This window comes from Indicator indicator, chromosome 22 (assembly GCF_027791375.1).
Source record: "Indicator indicator isolate 239-I01 chromosome 22, UM_Iind_1.1, whole genome shotgun sequence".
NCBI classification, from domain to species: domain Eukaryota; kingdom Metazoa; phylum Chordata; class Aves; order Piciformes; family Indicatoridae; genus Indicator; species Indicator indicator.
Genome location: NC_072031.1, coordinates 18,357,514 through 18,373,923, shown reverse-complemented (window position 1 = coordinate 18,373,923; position 16,410 = coordinate 18,357,514). Strand labels below are relative to the sequence as shown.

General features: G+C 57.3%; 1 protein-coding gene across 2 annotated transcripts in view; it reads right to left on the bottom strand.

The window, feature by feature from the left end:
- Positions 1–16,410, bottom strand: part of RAB40C (RAB40C, member RAS oncogene family) — a 45,910-nt gene that overhangs the window by 4,974 nt on the left and 24,526 nt on the right. For both annotated transcript variants that reach the window (XM_054390966.1, XM_054390968.1), the window contains exons 2-3: positions 13,986–14,046; positions 12,176–12,236 (exon numbers count right to left, since the gene is read on the bottom strand). In XM_054390966.1, the coding sequence (XP_054246941.1) occupies positions 12,176–12,236; positions 13,986–14,046 (122 nt within the window). The remainder of the gene's footprint in view (positions 1–12,175; positions 12,237–13,985; positions 14,047–16,410) is intronic.

Below are 16,410 nucleotides of genomic sequence, written 5' to 3'. Positions count from 1 at the left end.
ACCATTTCCAAAGCAGCAGTCCCTGCAAAGGAGGAGCAGAGGAATTTGGTGACTATGGATCTGGAGGGGCAAAAGAGTCTCCTGTCACAAATCTGATACAAACTCACTAAGGCAGAAACAGTCCTTTGCTTTTCCCCTTATGCAGAAGAGCTGCACTCATAGAATCATGGAATGGTAGGGGCTGGAAGGGAGCTCTGGAAATCACCCACCCCAACCCCTGCTCCAGCAGGGCACCCACAGCACAATGCCCAGGAGCACAATGCCCAGGGGGGGTTGGAAGCTCTCCACACAAGGACACTCCACAACCTCTCTGGCCAGCCTGCTCCAGCCCTCCAGCACCCTCACACCAAACAACTTTCTCCTCCTGCTCACATCCAACCTCCTGCCTGCCACTTTCTGCCCCTTGCCCCTTGTGCTGGCCCTGGGCACCACTGAGCAGAGTCTGGCCCCAGCCTCTTGCCCCCTACCCACAGCTCCTTTAGCTCTTGCTGAGCATTGCTCAGCTGCCCTCTGGGGCTGCTCTTCTGCAGGCTCTCAGCCCCAGGGCTCTCAGCCTTTGCTGCTCACAGAGCTGCTCCAGGCCCCTCAGCAGCTCTGCAGCCTCCCCTGGACTCTCTCCAGCACTTCTCTGTCTCCCTTGAACTGGGGAGCTCAGAACTGGAACCAGGAGTGCAGATGTGGTCTTGCTAAGGCAGAGTAGATGAGGAGGGGAACCTCCCTTGCCCTGCAGCCTCCATTGACTCTCTCCAGCAGGTCCCTGCCCCTGCAGGCTGGGCTCTGCTGAAGGCACTCTGTGGCTTTATGTCACCACTGCACCAGCAGACAATGAACAAAACACAAAAATGGTGGCAAACTCCAGAGGGTTCCTGAGAGGTCTCAGTCTAGGACCTTCCCCCCCTACCCCCAGGCCCACATCCTTCCCCCCATCCACACTCACTTCCCAATCACCCCTTGAGCTGCAGCACCAAGACAGGCACAGCTCAAGGGAGCAGCCATGGAGCAGCACCTTGGAGAGCCTCCATCCTCACCCTACACCCAGGCTCAGGACCACACACAGACTGCTGGCCACCACTGGGGTGCACAGCAGCTCCTGCTAAGGGGGTTTTCCTTGAGTCACAGCATTTCTGAGGCCAGCCAGGCAGCAGGACAGCAGGAGAGCAAGGCTGAGCACAGCCGCTCGCTGCCAGCTGGGCACAGCCAGCATTTGGAGAGGGGTCTGGAGGTGTAGCCTGGCTGCAGCTCTCCCCTCATCTTCCTGACTTCTTGTCACTCTCTTCTTTGCAGGCAAGGACATTTCAAGTGACAGCAGCCACTCCAAGGTTACTTTGCAGAAGGGCAGCTGAGCTGGCCCTGAAGTGAGAACCATGGAGGACTTGGCATTGGAGGAGGAGCAGCCTGATGGGGAAGGCAGCACCAGCTGAGAGGTGGCCCAGGGGCAGTCAGAGCAGGCTGAGGGCAAGACAAACCAGCCTGAGCTGACTGCAGGGCAACAGAGCATTCAGCAGCAAGCTCAGCAGAATCAGTCCCCTCTGAACCAAGGGCATCCTCCAGGAACAGCTGGCCCTGTGGCAGGTCCCCAGTGCAGCCAAAAAGAGATCCTCAGCTGGCAAAGGAGAGCCTCAGCTGGCAGCCTGGTCCAACCTAGACCACAGAATGCTAGACTGGTTTGGGTGGGAAGGGACCTCCAAGATCATCTACTTCCAACACACCTCCCACCAGCCCAGGCTGCTCAGGGCCTCATCCAGCCTGGCCTTCAACACCTCCAGGGAGGGCACAGCCACAGCCTCCCTGGGCAACCTGTGCCAGTCTCTCCCCACCCTCACTCCAAACAATTTCTTCCTCCTCTCCACTCTCACTCTCCCCTCTCCCAGCTCCAAGCCATCCTGGCACTCCCAGCCCTTCTCCAAAGTCCCTCCCCAGCTCTCCTGGAGCCCTTCAGGTACTGGAAGGCTGCTCTGAGGTCTCCCTGGAGCCTTCTCTTCTCCAGGCTGCACAGCCCCAACTCTCCCAGCCTGTCCCCACAGGGGAGCTTCTCCAGCCTCTGATCATCTTCATGGCCTCCTCTGGCCTCTCTCCAGCAGCTCCAGGTCCTTCCTGTGCTGGGGGCCCCAGAGCTGGAGGCAGTGCTGCAGGTGGGGTCTGAGCAGAGCAGGGCAGAGGGGCAGAATCCCCTCCCTGTGCTGCTGCTCTCCTGCTCTGGCTGCAGCTCAGCACTCAGCTGGCTCTGGGCTGCCAGGGACCATTGCTGGCTCCTGGGGACTTTGTCACCAACTGACACCCTCGAGGCCTTCTCCTCAGGGCTGCTCTCAGCCACTCCTCACCCAGCCTGGATCTGTGCTTGGGATTGCCCTGACCCAGCTGCAGGACCTTGCCCTTGGCCTTGTTGTACTTCATGAGGCTGCCTTGTGCCCAGCTCTGCAGCCTGTCCAGGTCCCCATGGATGGATCCCTTCCCTCCAGCTGCCAGCTGAGCCACACAGCTTGGTGCCATCTGCAGACCTGCTGAGGGTGCCCCAATCCCAGTGCCCATGTGGCTGACAAAGATGTTGAACAGCACTGGTCCCAGTACTGACCCCTGAGGGACTCCTATGTACAGCAGAGTGAGGGAGGGAGCTGACAGAGCCTAGCATGTGTCCTGGCACCAGTCAGAGCCCAGCAAGCCCCAGCAGACCTGCTCCTTTAGTCCCTGAAATGGAAAATCCACTACAGAGACAGGAGAAATAAACTCCCCAGAGCTCCTGGAACAGAGCTCTGAGGATCTGCTGCTGCCAAAGCCTGTGAGGAATGGGGGGAAGCCTGTGCAGGAGCCATGAACGTGACATTCCCCCAGTGCATGGAAAAATCATCATCAGTGTGACATCCGGAGCACGTGGGAATGAGGAGGGCCAGGACATGTGAGCCACAGAACCACTTCAAACCTCACCACAGTCACGTCTGGAGTTGAACTGGAAGAATAGAATGCAGGGAGGGACCTCCAAGATCATCCAGCCCCAACCCCCTGCCATGGGCAGGGACACCTCCCACCAGCCCAGGCTGCTCAAGGCCTCACCCCCCCTGGCCTTCAGCACCTCCAGGGAGGGCACAGCCACAGCCTCCCTGGGCAACCTGTGCCAGTGTCTCCCCACCCTCACTCCAAACAATTTCTTCCTCCTCTCCACTCTCACTCTCCCCTCTCCCAGCTCAAAGCCATTGTCCCTCAGCCTGCCACTCCCAGCCCTTCTCCAGAGTCCCTCCCCAGCTCTCCTGGATCCCCTTCAGCTACTGGAAGGTTGCTCTGAGGTCTGCCTGGAGCCTTCTCTTCTCCAGGCTAAACAGCCCCAACTCTCCCAGCCTGTCCTCACAGCAGAGCTTCTCCAGTCTCTGAGCATCTTTGTGTCCTCCTGCTGGACCCTCTCCATCATCTCCAGGTCCTTCTTGTGCTGGGGTCCCATATCTGGCCCCAGCCCTGCAGGTGAGGTCTCCCCAGAGCAGAGCAGAGGGGCAGGATCCTCTCTCTCCAGCTCTGGCCACACTGCTTTGGATGCAGCCCAGGCTGCCCTTGGCCTTCTGTGCTGCCAGTGCCCATTGCTGGCTCCTGGCCAGCTTCTCCCCCCCAGCACCTTCAAGGCCTTCTCTGCAGGGCTGCTCTCAACCTCATCACCCCCAGCTTGGATTGATATCAAGGATTATCCTGATCCTTATCCAGGTGCAGGAGCCTACACTTGATCTTGTTGAACTTGATGAGGTTCCTGTAATCCCACTGCTCCAGCTTGTCCAGGTTCCTCTGGATGCCATCCTGTCCCTCTGGCATATGGACACCACCATCTCTATCACTGAAGTTCATGAAGTTCAACAAGGGCAGGGCTCTCCCAAGCACAAATCCAGGCTGGGTGGGGAATGGATGGAGGGCAGCTCTGTGGAGAAGGCCTTGGGGGTGCTGGGGGTGCAGAGCTGGCAAGGAGCTGGCACTGAGTGCTGCCAGCCCAGCCCCAGCCTGTCCTGGGATGAGCCCCAGCAGTGTGGGCAGCAGGGGCAGGGAGGGGATTCTGCCCCTCTGCTGTGCCTGCTGAGACCTCCCCTGCAGTGCTGGGCCAGCTCTGGAGTCCTCAGCACAGACAGGGAGCTGTGGGAGCAGGGCCAGAGGAGGCCACAGCAGTGCTGGCAGGGTGGAAGCCCTCTGCTGGGAGAGTTGGGGTTGTTCAGCCTGGAGAGGAGAAGGCTCCAGGGAGACCTTCTGGTGGCCTTGCAGTGCTTCAAGGGGACAGAAGAAAGCTGGGGACAGAGTTTGTCTCAGGGCCTGTTGGGACAGGCCAAGGGGGGATGGCTGAAAGTGAAAGAGGGAGATTGAGAGTGGAGAGAAGGGAGAAATGTTTGGCAGTGAGGGTGGGGAGAGCCTGGCCCAGGCTGCCCAGAGAGGTGGGAGCTGCCCCATGGCTGGCAGCAGTGCAGGGCAGGTTGGTTGGGGCTGGGAGCAGCCTGCTCTGGCTGCAGCTGTCCCTGCTGGCTGCAGGGGGTTGGACTGGATGAGCTGGAAAGGTCCTTTCCAACCCAACCCACTCCTGGTTTTCCATAATTAACAAAACTCCACTAATCCAAAGCTGCTTCTCCAGAAGCCAATCAAGAAGCCTCTTCTAGCAGGATCCACCAGACTGCAAATGCAGTCTGAATAAAAACCATAGACTCTGAGCTTTCTCTTCCCTTTTGGTGTGTCTCCACTTCCAGCTTCCAAGGCTTTACATATGAAGGAAGGAGAGCCAGGAAACAACAAAGCAGAGAGCTTGGTGAGTCCCTTCCAAGACAAACTGCCAGCAAGTGCAGTAAAGCCTACTGCATCTCTTTCTGCACTGACAGGTCCCTTCAGCCAAGAGAAACAGGCCAAGACCCACTTGGTGAAGGCTGCTCCTGCCAGGAACATGCTCAAGGAGGACAGAAATTTTCAGCTTGCTGGCAGCTGCCACCTGGATCTTCTTTTTTTTTTTTTTCCCCAGAGAATTCTGGGGTGCAATGAGAAAAGTGTGGCCAACAGGGCAAGGGAGGTTCTCCTCCCTCTCTGCTCTGGGGAGACCACAGCTGGAATATTGTGTTCAGGTCTGGGCTCTCCAGTTCAAGAGGGACAGGGATCTGCTGGAGAGAGTCCAACAGAGGCTATGAGGATGATGAAGGGACTGCAACATCTCTGCTATGAAGACTGAGAGCCCTGGGGCTGGTTAGGTTGGAGAGGAGAAGGCTGAGAGGGGATCTGAGCAACGTCTGCCAATAGCTGAGGGGTGTGGGGCAAGAAGCAGGGGCCAGGCTCTTTGCAGTGGTGTCCTGTGACACAACAAGAGGCAATGAATCCAACCTGGAACCCAGGAGGCTCCACCTGAACAGGAGGAGAAAGTTGTTTGGCGTGAGGCTGCTGGAGGGCTGGAGCAGGCTGGCCAGAGAGGTTGTGGAGTGTTCTTGTGTGGAGACTTTCCATCCCCACCTGGACCTGCTCCTGTGTGCCGTGCCCTGGGTGTCCCTGCTCTGGCAGGGGGGTTGGACTGGCTGATCTCTGCAGGTGCCTTCCAACCCCTGCCATGCTCTGGTTCTATGATTCTTTATCCTTGTTCTTAAGGATAAAATATCAGCAAAAAAAGGAAGCTCCAAGTCCTCAGGAGCAGCATGGAAAGGCAGGAGCACCATTTCTGCTGTCTGCCAGCTCACCCTCCAGTCACAGCACAGCTCCAGGCATTCAGGATGGGAGTTCACCTCTCAAGCAAAGCTTCCCAAAGGTCAGAAGATACCAAGGCCAGAATGCCTGATGCCTTTCATAGCGTGCACTGGGTTGGAAGGGACCCTCCAAGGGCATGTTGTCCAACCCCCCTGCAGGCAGCAGGGACACCTCACACCAGAGCAGGGCCCCAGCAAGTTTGACCTTGAATGTCTCCATGGGGCCTCCACCACCTCCCTGGGCAGCCTGTTCCAGTGTCTCTCCACCCTCAGTGTGCAGAGCTCCCTCCTCATGGCCAACCTAACTGCCCTGCTCTGGGTTCAAACCATTCTCCCTAATCCTATCCCCACAGGTCCTTCTGAACAGTCCCTCCCCAGCTCTCCTGGAGCCCCTTCAGGCACTGGAAGGCTGCTCTGAGGTCTCCCTGGAGCCTTCTCCAGGCTGAACAGCCCCAACTCCCCCAGCCTGTCCCCATGGCAGAGGTTCTCCAGCCCTCTGATCATCTTGGTGGCCACCTCTGGACACACTCTAGCAGGTCCCTGTCTCTCCTGAGCCACAGCTCCTATGCTCAGCCTCCCCACCATGGGCATGAAGCCCAGCTTTGCTGTAACGCAGCAGAAGATGGAGGAAGCAGCTGAGAAACCTCTGGGAAGCTCATGGTGCTGCCAGATCACCTCCTGCTTCTTCCCAGCAGCTCTGGCACGCTCCAGACCCCAGATTTCCAGAGCACACATCCCAAACACTCTGTCATTCCCATCTGCAGCCCTGGGGAGCAGAGCACACAGGCAGCAAGCAGGCAGGGGGCTGGCTCCATCTCTGCAGAGCCTCCCAAGGCAGAGCTGTCTTCTTCTTCAGGTTCTTCACAAAAGTCTTCTTGGAACAAAGTGCTCAGAATTTGAATTCACACAACCTGACAAAGGAGCTGCCTGCCAGGAGAGGCAGGAATTGTTCCCTGAGTGCCTAGATGGCTTTCAACACACTGATAGTCTGCTTTGGAAGGGATAGTCTGGGTTGGAACGGACCTCAGAGATCATCTGCTCCAACCCCCAGCCATGGGCAGGGACACCTCCCACCAGCCCAGGCTGCCCAAGGTCTCATCCAGCCTGGCCCTGAACACCCCAAGGAGGAGGCAGCCACAGCCTCCCTGGGCAGCCTGTGCCAGACTCTCACCACCCTCACACTCAACAACTTCTTCCTCAGCTCCACTCTAACCCTGCTCTGCCTCAGCTCCAAACCATTCCCCCTTGGCCTGGCTCCAGACCCCCTCAGCAAAAGTCTCTCTGCAGCCTTCCTGCAGGATCCCTTCAGGTCCTGGCAGGCAGCTCTGAGGTGCCCCTGGAGCCTTCTCCTCTGCAGGCTGCACACCCCCAGCTCCCTCAGCCTGTGCTCACAGCAGAGCTGCTCCAGCCCTTGCAGCATCTTTGTGGCCTCCTCTGGACTTGCTCCAACCACTCTGTCTGCTGTCTGCTGGCTCAGACCAGGCTTATGAGCAAGAAGCTGCTCAAGGTGAGAGAGAAGCAGCATGCAGACCTATCAGGACAAAGAAGACTTCTCCAACAGGCTCCCCAGGTGCTCTCAGAGTTGGATCTCCTTGCACAGGCACACCAGGTCTCTGCTGGGAAGAAGCAAGGCCTCACACAAAGACCTCAGCTCAGCCTGGGCAGCTGCTGAGGTGGCCAGGAAAGTGTCACTTAGTGTTCTCCACTGATAGAACAAAGCTGTTGTTGAAGGAGCCTGGAGGACCCCACCAGCCTGGATTTCTCTGGTCCACAGGATGAAGTAAAGCACAAACAAAAGATGCAGGGCTGACAGCAAGCAGAACACTTTGTCTCTCCTGCCTGCTCCTTGGGAGCTACGTGTGGTGATGGTTTCCAGCTGGCACCTCAGACCTTGGCTCTTGGGCTGCTGTGTCCTGCTGCCAAAGCACTTCCCACCAGCACACCACACTTGGGGGGGTGGAGGAATTATTCATCACTGAGCTTTTGATAAGCATCTTGGCAGGCAAGGTGGACTCCTCCAGCAGCTGGACAACCCCACTGACATGACCTGAGGCAGGCAAGGTATTTGCAGCAAGCAGGAAAGGCAGAAGGTAGAACAGAGCCTACAGCTCAGAACCTGCCAAAGAGCCACCAGGTCCCTGCATGCTAAGGAGCCCTGAATGAGCTGAGCAGCAGCTACTCAATCACCTGCCTGAGCACAACCACGCTGACAGCTTGCACCAGGCTGGAAGGGACCCTCCAAAGACATCTTGTCCAACCCCCCTGCAGGCAGCAGGGACACCTCCAGGCAGAGCAGGCTGCCCAGGGACACAGCAAGGCTGAGCTTGAATGGCTCCAGGGATGGAGCCTCCACCACCTCCCAGGGCAGCCTGTCCCAGTGTCTCCTCACCCTCACTGTGCAGAACTCCCTCCTGATGTCCAACCTAACTCTGCCCTGCTCCAGTTTCAGACCATTGCCTCTCATCCTGGAGGGGTTTCCAAGAGGCAGAGATGTGGTGCTGAGGGCCATGGTTTGGCACCAGCCTTGGCAGTTAGAGAATGGTTGGACTGGATGAGACTAAAAGGCCTTTGCCAACCAGAATGGTTCTGTTCTGTGAGTCCAGTTTCTGCAGGGGCTACAAGAAGGCTGCAGAGGGACTGCTCCAAAGGCCTGCAGGGACAGGCCCAGGGGCAATGGCTTCAAACTAGAGCAGAGAGATTGAGATTGGATGTGAGGAACAAGTTCTGCAGCAGGAGGCTGCTGGAACACTGCAGCAGGTTGCCCAGGGAGGTGGTTGAGGCTCCATCGCTGGAGACATTCAAGGTGAGGCTGGACAGGCCTCTGGGCAACCTGATCTGGTGGAGGATGTCCCTGCTGAGTGCAGGGGCTTGGAATGGAGGAGCTTTGGAGGTTCTTTCCAACCCAGACCACTCCATGATTCTAGGATTCAAAAGCGATGTGGTGAGGACCTGCTGGCCCAGCAGACCTTAGGAGGGAAGGGATGAGGAAAGCAGCTGTGATGGGAGAAGGGAAATTCAAAGGCCAGGGAAGCAATAATAACAGAGGAGAAGGCTCACAGGCACACCAGTGTGGCTCAGGGTGGAGGCTTGTGGCAAGGAGCTCCTTGCATCACTCAGGAGCTCAGATCAGCTGTCAGGGCAGGCAGGGCCAGCCAGGCTGACCTGGGCTCCTGACAGCAGCTCCTGAGGCAAGCAGAGATGGAAGGAGACTGATCCTCCCCTGCACCAGCTCCTCAAGCACTGCACAGCTGCCTTCCTTTAGATGTTCTGAAGAGGGAGGAGTTCCTGCTGGACATGAAAAGCCTGTGGCTGTGTGAGCAGGCAGCTGGGATGGAGGCAATGCTGGGGAAGGCATCGAGGACCCCACAGGAGTTGTTTGGCTGGGGAGGGCCAAGCCTGCAGTCCAGACTGGGCAAAGCCTGAAGCTGTGCTGGGGAGGACAGCAAAGCTCCCCAGGGGCTCTGCTCCCTGTTTGCAGACTGGTTTGACACTCTGCAACCTCTCCAGGGATTCCTTCAGAAGGTCCAACTCTGCTCACTGCACTGGAGAAGCAATCAGGGCTGTGTGGGAAGGCCAAGTGTGAGGCACCTGCAGGCACTTCCACCCCACTGCCTGCTCAGAGCCCACTCCTGCTCACCCTCCAAGCTGCCAGCTTGCTGAGGCCACCTGGCCTCCTGCTCTCAAAGGGAACCTGCCAAAGGCCTCCTTGGAAACTCAGTCTTCAAGTTCTCCTTTTGGGAAGCTCATTTCGGAGTCAGCCTCTACCCAGGGAGAAGCTTCAGCTGATTTTCAGTGTGAAGGTGTCAGGGACAGTTTCATGGAGTCATAGAATGCATTGGGTTAGAAGGGACATTAAAGATCACCCAGTGCCAACCTCCTGCCATGGGCAGGGACACCTCCCACCAGCACAGGCTGCTCAAGGCCTCATCCAGCCTGGCCTGGAACACCTCCAGGGAGGGCACAGCTGAACTGGCCCTGAAGTGAGAACCATGGAGGACTTGGCATTGGAGGAGGAGCAGCCTGATGGGGAAGGCAGCACCAGCTGAGAGGTGGCCCAGGGGCAGTCAGAGCAGGCTGAGGGCAAGACAAACCAGCCTGAGCTGACTGCAGGGCAACAGAGCATTCAGCAGCAAGCTCAGCAGAATCAGTCCCCTCTGAACCAAGGGCATCCTCCAGGAACAGCTGGCCCTGTGGCAGGTCCCCAGTGCAGCCAAAAAGAGATCCTCAGCTGGCAAAGGAGAGCCTCAGCTGGCAGCCTGGTCCAACCTAGACCACAGAATGCTAGACTGGTTTGGGGGGGAAGGGACCTCCAAGATCATCTACTTCCAACACACCTCCCACCAGCCCAGGCTGCTCAGGGCCTCATCCAGCCTGGCCTTCAACACCTCCAGGGAGGGCACAGCCACAGCCTCCCTGGGCAACCTGTGCCAGTCTCTCCCCACCCTCACTCCAAACAATTTCTTCCTCCTCTCCACTCTCACTCTCCCCTCTCCCAGCTCAAAGCCATTGTCCCTCATCCTGCCACTCCCAGCCCTTGTCCAAAGTCCCTCCCCAGCTCTCCTGGAGCCCTTCAGGTACTGCAAGGCTGCTCTGAGGTCTCCCTGGAGCCTTCTCTTCTCCAGGCTGCACAGCCCCAACTCTCCCAGCCTGTCCCCACAGGGGAGCTTCTCCAGCCTCTGATCATCTTCATGGCCTCCTCTGGCCTCTCTCCAGTAGCTCCAGGTCCTTCTTGTGCTGGGGGGGCCCCAGAGCTGGAGGCAGTGCTTGCCCACAAAGGAAAATGCAGCAGTTGGTTTCCTTCGGGAAGCTCTGTCCCAGAGGAGCTCTGACAGGTCACTGCCAGGATGACAACACAACAGTTAGGAAGTTCTTTCAACCCCCAGGAATTCATGGATCAGAAGCTGCTCCTGCTCTTCAGAGTCTAGATGCTGTTCTGGAGCAGGGCCCAAAGGAGAAGCTCCAAATGCAAATCCCTGTCTGATGTTTTCTGGAACATTCTTCAGGATCCAATGGAGCTGCTCCAGTTAGAAGTTTGCATCAAACATGCAAGTAGCAGACATCCTATTTTTGGAACTGATGAAGGCAACACAAACTGGGAAAACTCCACTGGGAAAGCCACTGCCATAATTAAACAAACCTGAGAGAATTCCAAAAGCTCAGACAGGAAAGTTCAGGCAGGTCCAGGCCTTGTCCTCCATACCCCCAGCTTCTGAGCCCTGCTCCAGAAACTAACCCTGAACATAGCCCCAAGGAGGCCTTGTCTGCAGCAGTCTGGGAAAGTCTGTCACTCACTCACAGAGCCCCAGCATGGGAGGGTGGGAAGGTTGCTCTGGAGCTCCCCCAGTCCAAGCCCAGCCCCAGCAGGGCACCCACAGCACAATGCCCAGGAGCACAATGCCCAGGGGGGGTTGGAAGCTCTCCACACAAGGACACTCCACAACCTCTCTGGCCAGCCTGCTCCAGCCCTCCAGCACCCTCACACCAAACAACTTTCTCCTCCTGCTCACATCCAACCTCCTGCCTGACACTTTGTGCCCCTTGCCCCTTGTGCTGGCCCTGGGCACCACTGAGCAGAGTCTGGCCCCAGCCTCTTGCCCCCTACCCACAGCTCCTTTAGCTCTTGCTGAGCATTGCTCAGCTGCCCTCTGGGGCTGCTCTTCTGCAGGCTCTCAGCCCCAGGGCTCTCAGCCTTTGCTCCTCCCAGAGCTGCTCCAGGCCCCTCAGCAGCTCTGCAGCCTCCCCTGGACTCTCTCCAGCACTTCTCTGTCTCTCCTGAACTGGGGAGCCCAGAACTGGACCCAGGACTCCAGATGTGGCCTTGCTAGGGCAGAGCAGAGGAAGAGAGGAACCTCCCTTGCCCTGCTGGCCACACTCTTCTCCATGCACCCCAGATCACCATTGGCCTTCTTGGCCACAGGGGCACATTGCTGGCTCATGGGGAATTCCCCCAGCACTCCCAAGTCCTTGTCCATGGAGCTGCTTCCCAGCAGGTCCCCCCCGACCTGTTCTGCTGCAGGAGGTTGTTCCTCCCCAGGTGCAGGACTCTGCACTTGCCCTGCTTGAACTTCATGAGGTTTCCCTCTGCCCAACTCTCAGGCTCACCAGGTCATGCTGAATGGCAGCAGAGCCTGAGCCACTCTTCCAGAGCTGTGCCATCAGCACACTGGCTGAGGCTCCCCTCTGTGCCTTCACCCAGGTCACTGATGAAGACTGGACCCAGTGCTGAGCCCTGGGGAACAGCTCCAGGCCTCCAGCTAGACTCTGCCCCACTGATCACAACCCTCTGAGCTCTGTCCTTCAGCCAGTTCTCAACCCACCTCAGCCCCTTCCCTCCCCTCATTCCATACTGGTGACACCCAGAGCCTCCTGGCATTTACAGAGATCCCTTCCTTCTGATGCTTGAGGTGCTCCTGGTGCTCCTTTCCAGAGCTTTTGACTATTCCCTGGAAGGATTTTCCAGCTGAAAGGCAAAGCCCCAACAAGGCACTGAGAGCAGCACTCACCTGGGCTCCTCTGGAGTAGGATCTGAAAATGGTGCAAAACCTTCCTTGCCCTGATGTGTCCCTGCAAGGAGGAAAAGTGACAGCTGTGAAATGTGGAGAATTGAATCCCCTGCTGCACACCTCCTGCCGGAGCTCCAAAAGGGTCATCCACATAAAGGCAGATCTTGAAAGATCTTTACAACCAGTGTGGGACCCAGAGTACTCTGCAGGGTGGTTTGGGGAAGCCTTGCTCACCACTTCTGCTTACAGACAGACTCCAGAGGTCCTCCCTGGCATTGTGCTTCCCATGGAGAAGGTGCAAGCCAAAGCCACTCAGCTTCAGCACTGCTTTATGGTGGCTGAGGATGGACCTCATCTGGCTCCCCTGGGCAAGAGATTTTCTCTCTAGCTCTCTACAGTCCATTTTCCAGTCAGAGTGAGACTGCAGAGCTCTGCAGAACCACAGAATGGCTTAGGATGGAAGAGACCTCAGAGATCATCTGCTCCCAACTCAGCTACAAGATTGCTGTGTCAGCTCCTCAGCAGGTTAAACTTCAGACAAAGCTTGATCAGGAGGACTCCAGATGTCCCCCTGATGCTGACAGACAAAGCAGGTGTCACCCCTCCCATCCCCATGTCAGTGTCAGGTCACTCCAGTAGGTCCTGACACTAACCACAAGGTCTATTCATGACTCTTCTTTTAATGTTCTACTCAAGCCATTGAGAAATATCCACCTGTAGGGCCTAGGGCTGTCATCTGGCTTTTTCCCTCCTGCTTTCCTATCCTCTTGTCTGTATTTCTCATCCCAGGACTTCAGGAAAATCCAGAATTGCTTCCCTCAGTGACTGAGAGTTGCATGGGAGCATGGTCAGGAATGGCAGAGAAAGACTGAAACTGGGGCCAGCTCTGGAGCCCTTAGCACAGCACAGACAGGGACCTGCTGGAGCAGGGCCAGAGGAGGCCACAGCAGTGCTGGCAGGGTGGAAGCCCTCTGCTGGGAGGCCAGGCTGGGACAGTTGGGGTTGTTCAGCCTGGAGAGGAGAAGGCTCCAGGGAGACCTTCTGGTGGCCTTGCAGTGCTTCAAGGGGACAGAAGGAAGCTGGGGACAGAGTTTTTCTCAGGGCCTGTTGGGACAGGCCAAGGGGGGATGGTTGGAAGTGAAAGAGGGAGATTGAGAGTAGAGAGAAGGGAGAAATGTTTGGCAGTGAGGGTGGGGAGAGCCTGGCCCAGGCTGCCCAGAGAGGTGGGAGCTGCCCCATGGCTGGCAGCAGTGCAGGGCAGGTTGGTTGGGGCTGGGAGCAGCCTGCTCTGGCTGCAGCTGTCCCTGCTGGCTGCAGGGCTTGGACTGGATGAGCTGGAAAGGTCCTTTCCAACCCAGCCCAGTCCATGACCCTATTCCAGGGAAGAGCAGCCTGCTGTCTGTGCTCCCCCAGCAGCAGGAAGGGATCTGGTTTCACAGGCACAGAGTGGTTGGGGCTTGGAAGGGACCTCTGGAGAGCATCCAGTCCAACCCCCCTGTCAAGGCAGATTCACCCAGGGCAGGTCACACAGACACACAGCCAGGTGGGTTTGGAATGTCTCCAGAGAAGGAGACTCCACCACCTCTCTGGGCAGCCTGCTGCAGGCCTCCAGCACCCTCAGATGCAAGGAGTCCCTCCTGATGCTCAGATGGATGGCAGGTCTGGTCTGCCAGAGGCACTCACTGCAGGCTCCCCCAGCAAGCCTCACTGCATGCCTGGGGATGCTCTGTGCCCTCCACAGCTCAGCACAACCTCCCACCAGCACTCACCAGCCCTGCACTGACAGCCAAAGCCTCCCCCAAACACTCACCAGAGCTCCAGCTTGACCCTCCTGCCATCCAACAAGATAGTAGTGGTCTTGTAGTCAATTCCTGAAAGGAAAAGAGGCAGAAGCTTAGCACGCCCTGAGCAGGACTTCAGAGATGGACACCAAAGCAGCTCTGCCCACCCACAGCCAGCATCCTGTGTTTGCAGAAAGTCACACAACGGGTTTGGTTGGAAGGGATCTCAAAGATCATCCAGGGCCAACCCCCTGCCATGGGCAGGGACACCTCCCACCAGCACAACTTGCTCAGGGCCTCATCCAGCCTGGCCTTCAGCACCTCCAGGGAGGGCACAGCCACAGCCTCCCTGGGCAACCTGTGCCAGTCTCTCCCCAGCCTCACTGCACAGAATTTCTTCCTCCTCTCCACTCTCACTCTCCCCTCTCCCAGCTCAAAGCCATTGTCCCTCATCCTGGCACTCCCAGCTCTTCTCCAAAGTCCCTCCCCAGCTCTCCTGGAGCCCCTTCAGGTACTTCAACCCAGCTCTGGGCTGAGGAGTTCAGCCCCATGCACACAGCCAGGAGCCCACATCCTCAAGTGATGCTCAGCACATCCCAGAGCTCCTGAGAGCTGCTCCTGGATGTAGACAACAATCTGCAAAGCCTCTTCCAGAGCCCTGGACAGGAAAACACCTTCCTCTTGCTGAAGTTACTCCAGTTTGTGGATTTGCTCCCCTGTTCTATTGCATGCTTGAGAAGGGCTACAGAGACTTGACAGCAACAGACCTTTGCCTCAAGGCAAAGATTGCTCTTGTGGAGCTCTCTCCTTCCTCCCCCAAAATCAAGTTATTTCCTGCATTGCTTCTTCCTTCTCCAGTGTTGGAGAAAACCCAACAGGACCCAAGCTGTAGGAGAGGCAATAGGCTGCAGCAGCTTCCCAAGTGACAGCCTTAAATGACTGCCTTTGGGTCAGCCAGAGACCCAAACCCTTCAGAGGCACTTCAGTACCTGAAAGGGACCCACAGGCAGGCTGGGGAGGGACTGTTCAGAAGGGGCTGTGGGGATAGGATGAGGCACAGTGGTTTGAAGCTGGAGCAGGGCAGAGTTAGGTTGGACATCAGGAGGGAGTTCTGCACAGTGAGGGTGAGGAGACACTGGGACAGGCTGCCCAGGGAGGTGGTGGAGGCTCCATCCCTGGAGACATTCAAGCTCAGCCTTGCTGTGTCCCTGGGCAGCCTGCTCTGGCTGGAGGTGTCCCTGCTGCCTGCAGGGGGTTGGACAGGATGACCTTGGAGGCTCCCTTCCAACCTGATGCAATCTGTAAAGCTGTAAAGAAAGCTCCTGGCCCATCCCTGCACTCCCACTGCAGCACAAACTGATTTCCAGTTGCCTTTAGTCACAGAATGGCCCAGGCTGGATGGACCTCACAGATCATCTACTCAGACATGGCAGGGACCCCTCCCACCAGCCCAGGCTGCTCAAGGCCTCATCCAGCCTGGCCTTCAACACCTCCAGGCAGGAGACATGCAGGTCCACCTGCAGAGCTGGGGCTGAAGGGCAGAAAGCAAAAGCTTCTTGTTCTGCACTGCAGCTCAGCACCACCTTGGGAACAGCATCAAGAGGTCTCAGTTCTTAGCAGGAATGCAGGAGACCAGTGCTGGCCATACCCAGGGCTGGCAGAGGGACAGGGTTAGACAGAAGCCATCTGCTGCAGCCTTGGTCCTCTCCTGCTCTTGCTGCACAACTCGACTGGAGGCTATGAGGAGCTGCCAGCAGCTGTGCAGGGCAGGAGTCAGAACCAGCTGTCACAGAACCATGGATGGGCAGGGGTTGGAAAGGACCTCCAAAATCATCTAGTGATTCATGCCTCATCCAGTCTCTCTGGGCAACCTGTACCAGAGTCTCCCCAGCCTCAAACTGCAGAACTTGGACTTGTCACTCCACTCCCATCAGCTCAACTTCACTCTCCCCTCTTGCCAATGGATATGAAGCTTTGAATCTCTGTGTGGCAGTTTGGGCTGGGTGCCCCCTGCCACTGCTGCATGAGATACACCTCTGGTGTCCTGGGTACCCGCCCAATATTTCTACCCATAAGTCCTGTGCCCTATAAAGCCATCTGCAGAGTCATTCTCTTCCTCTTTCTTCCCTCTCTGCTCCCATGGGAGATGTCCTCTCTTATTGGGTAATGCCGGGGCGGGGGGTATCTCAGGCCTCTTAGGCCTGACTAGGCCTAATGCCAGCAGGAGAATGGAGGGGAGGGGGGGGGGCAGTCTCAGACCTGGCCAGCCTGAGACTTGCCTAGCAGTGGGAGGGGGGGGGGGGAAGGAAGAGCCCTGAGGGATTGGGTAGACCATCAGGTGGGAGGAGGGAAGGATTGGGAAACCTCTGGGTACTATGTAAAGGGACTCTGTATGCTTTGGGATGTTCTCTGCCACTATGCTGTGTAGTTTTCTGTAGCTTCACCAATTGCTTT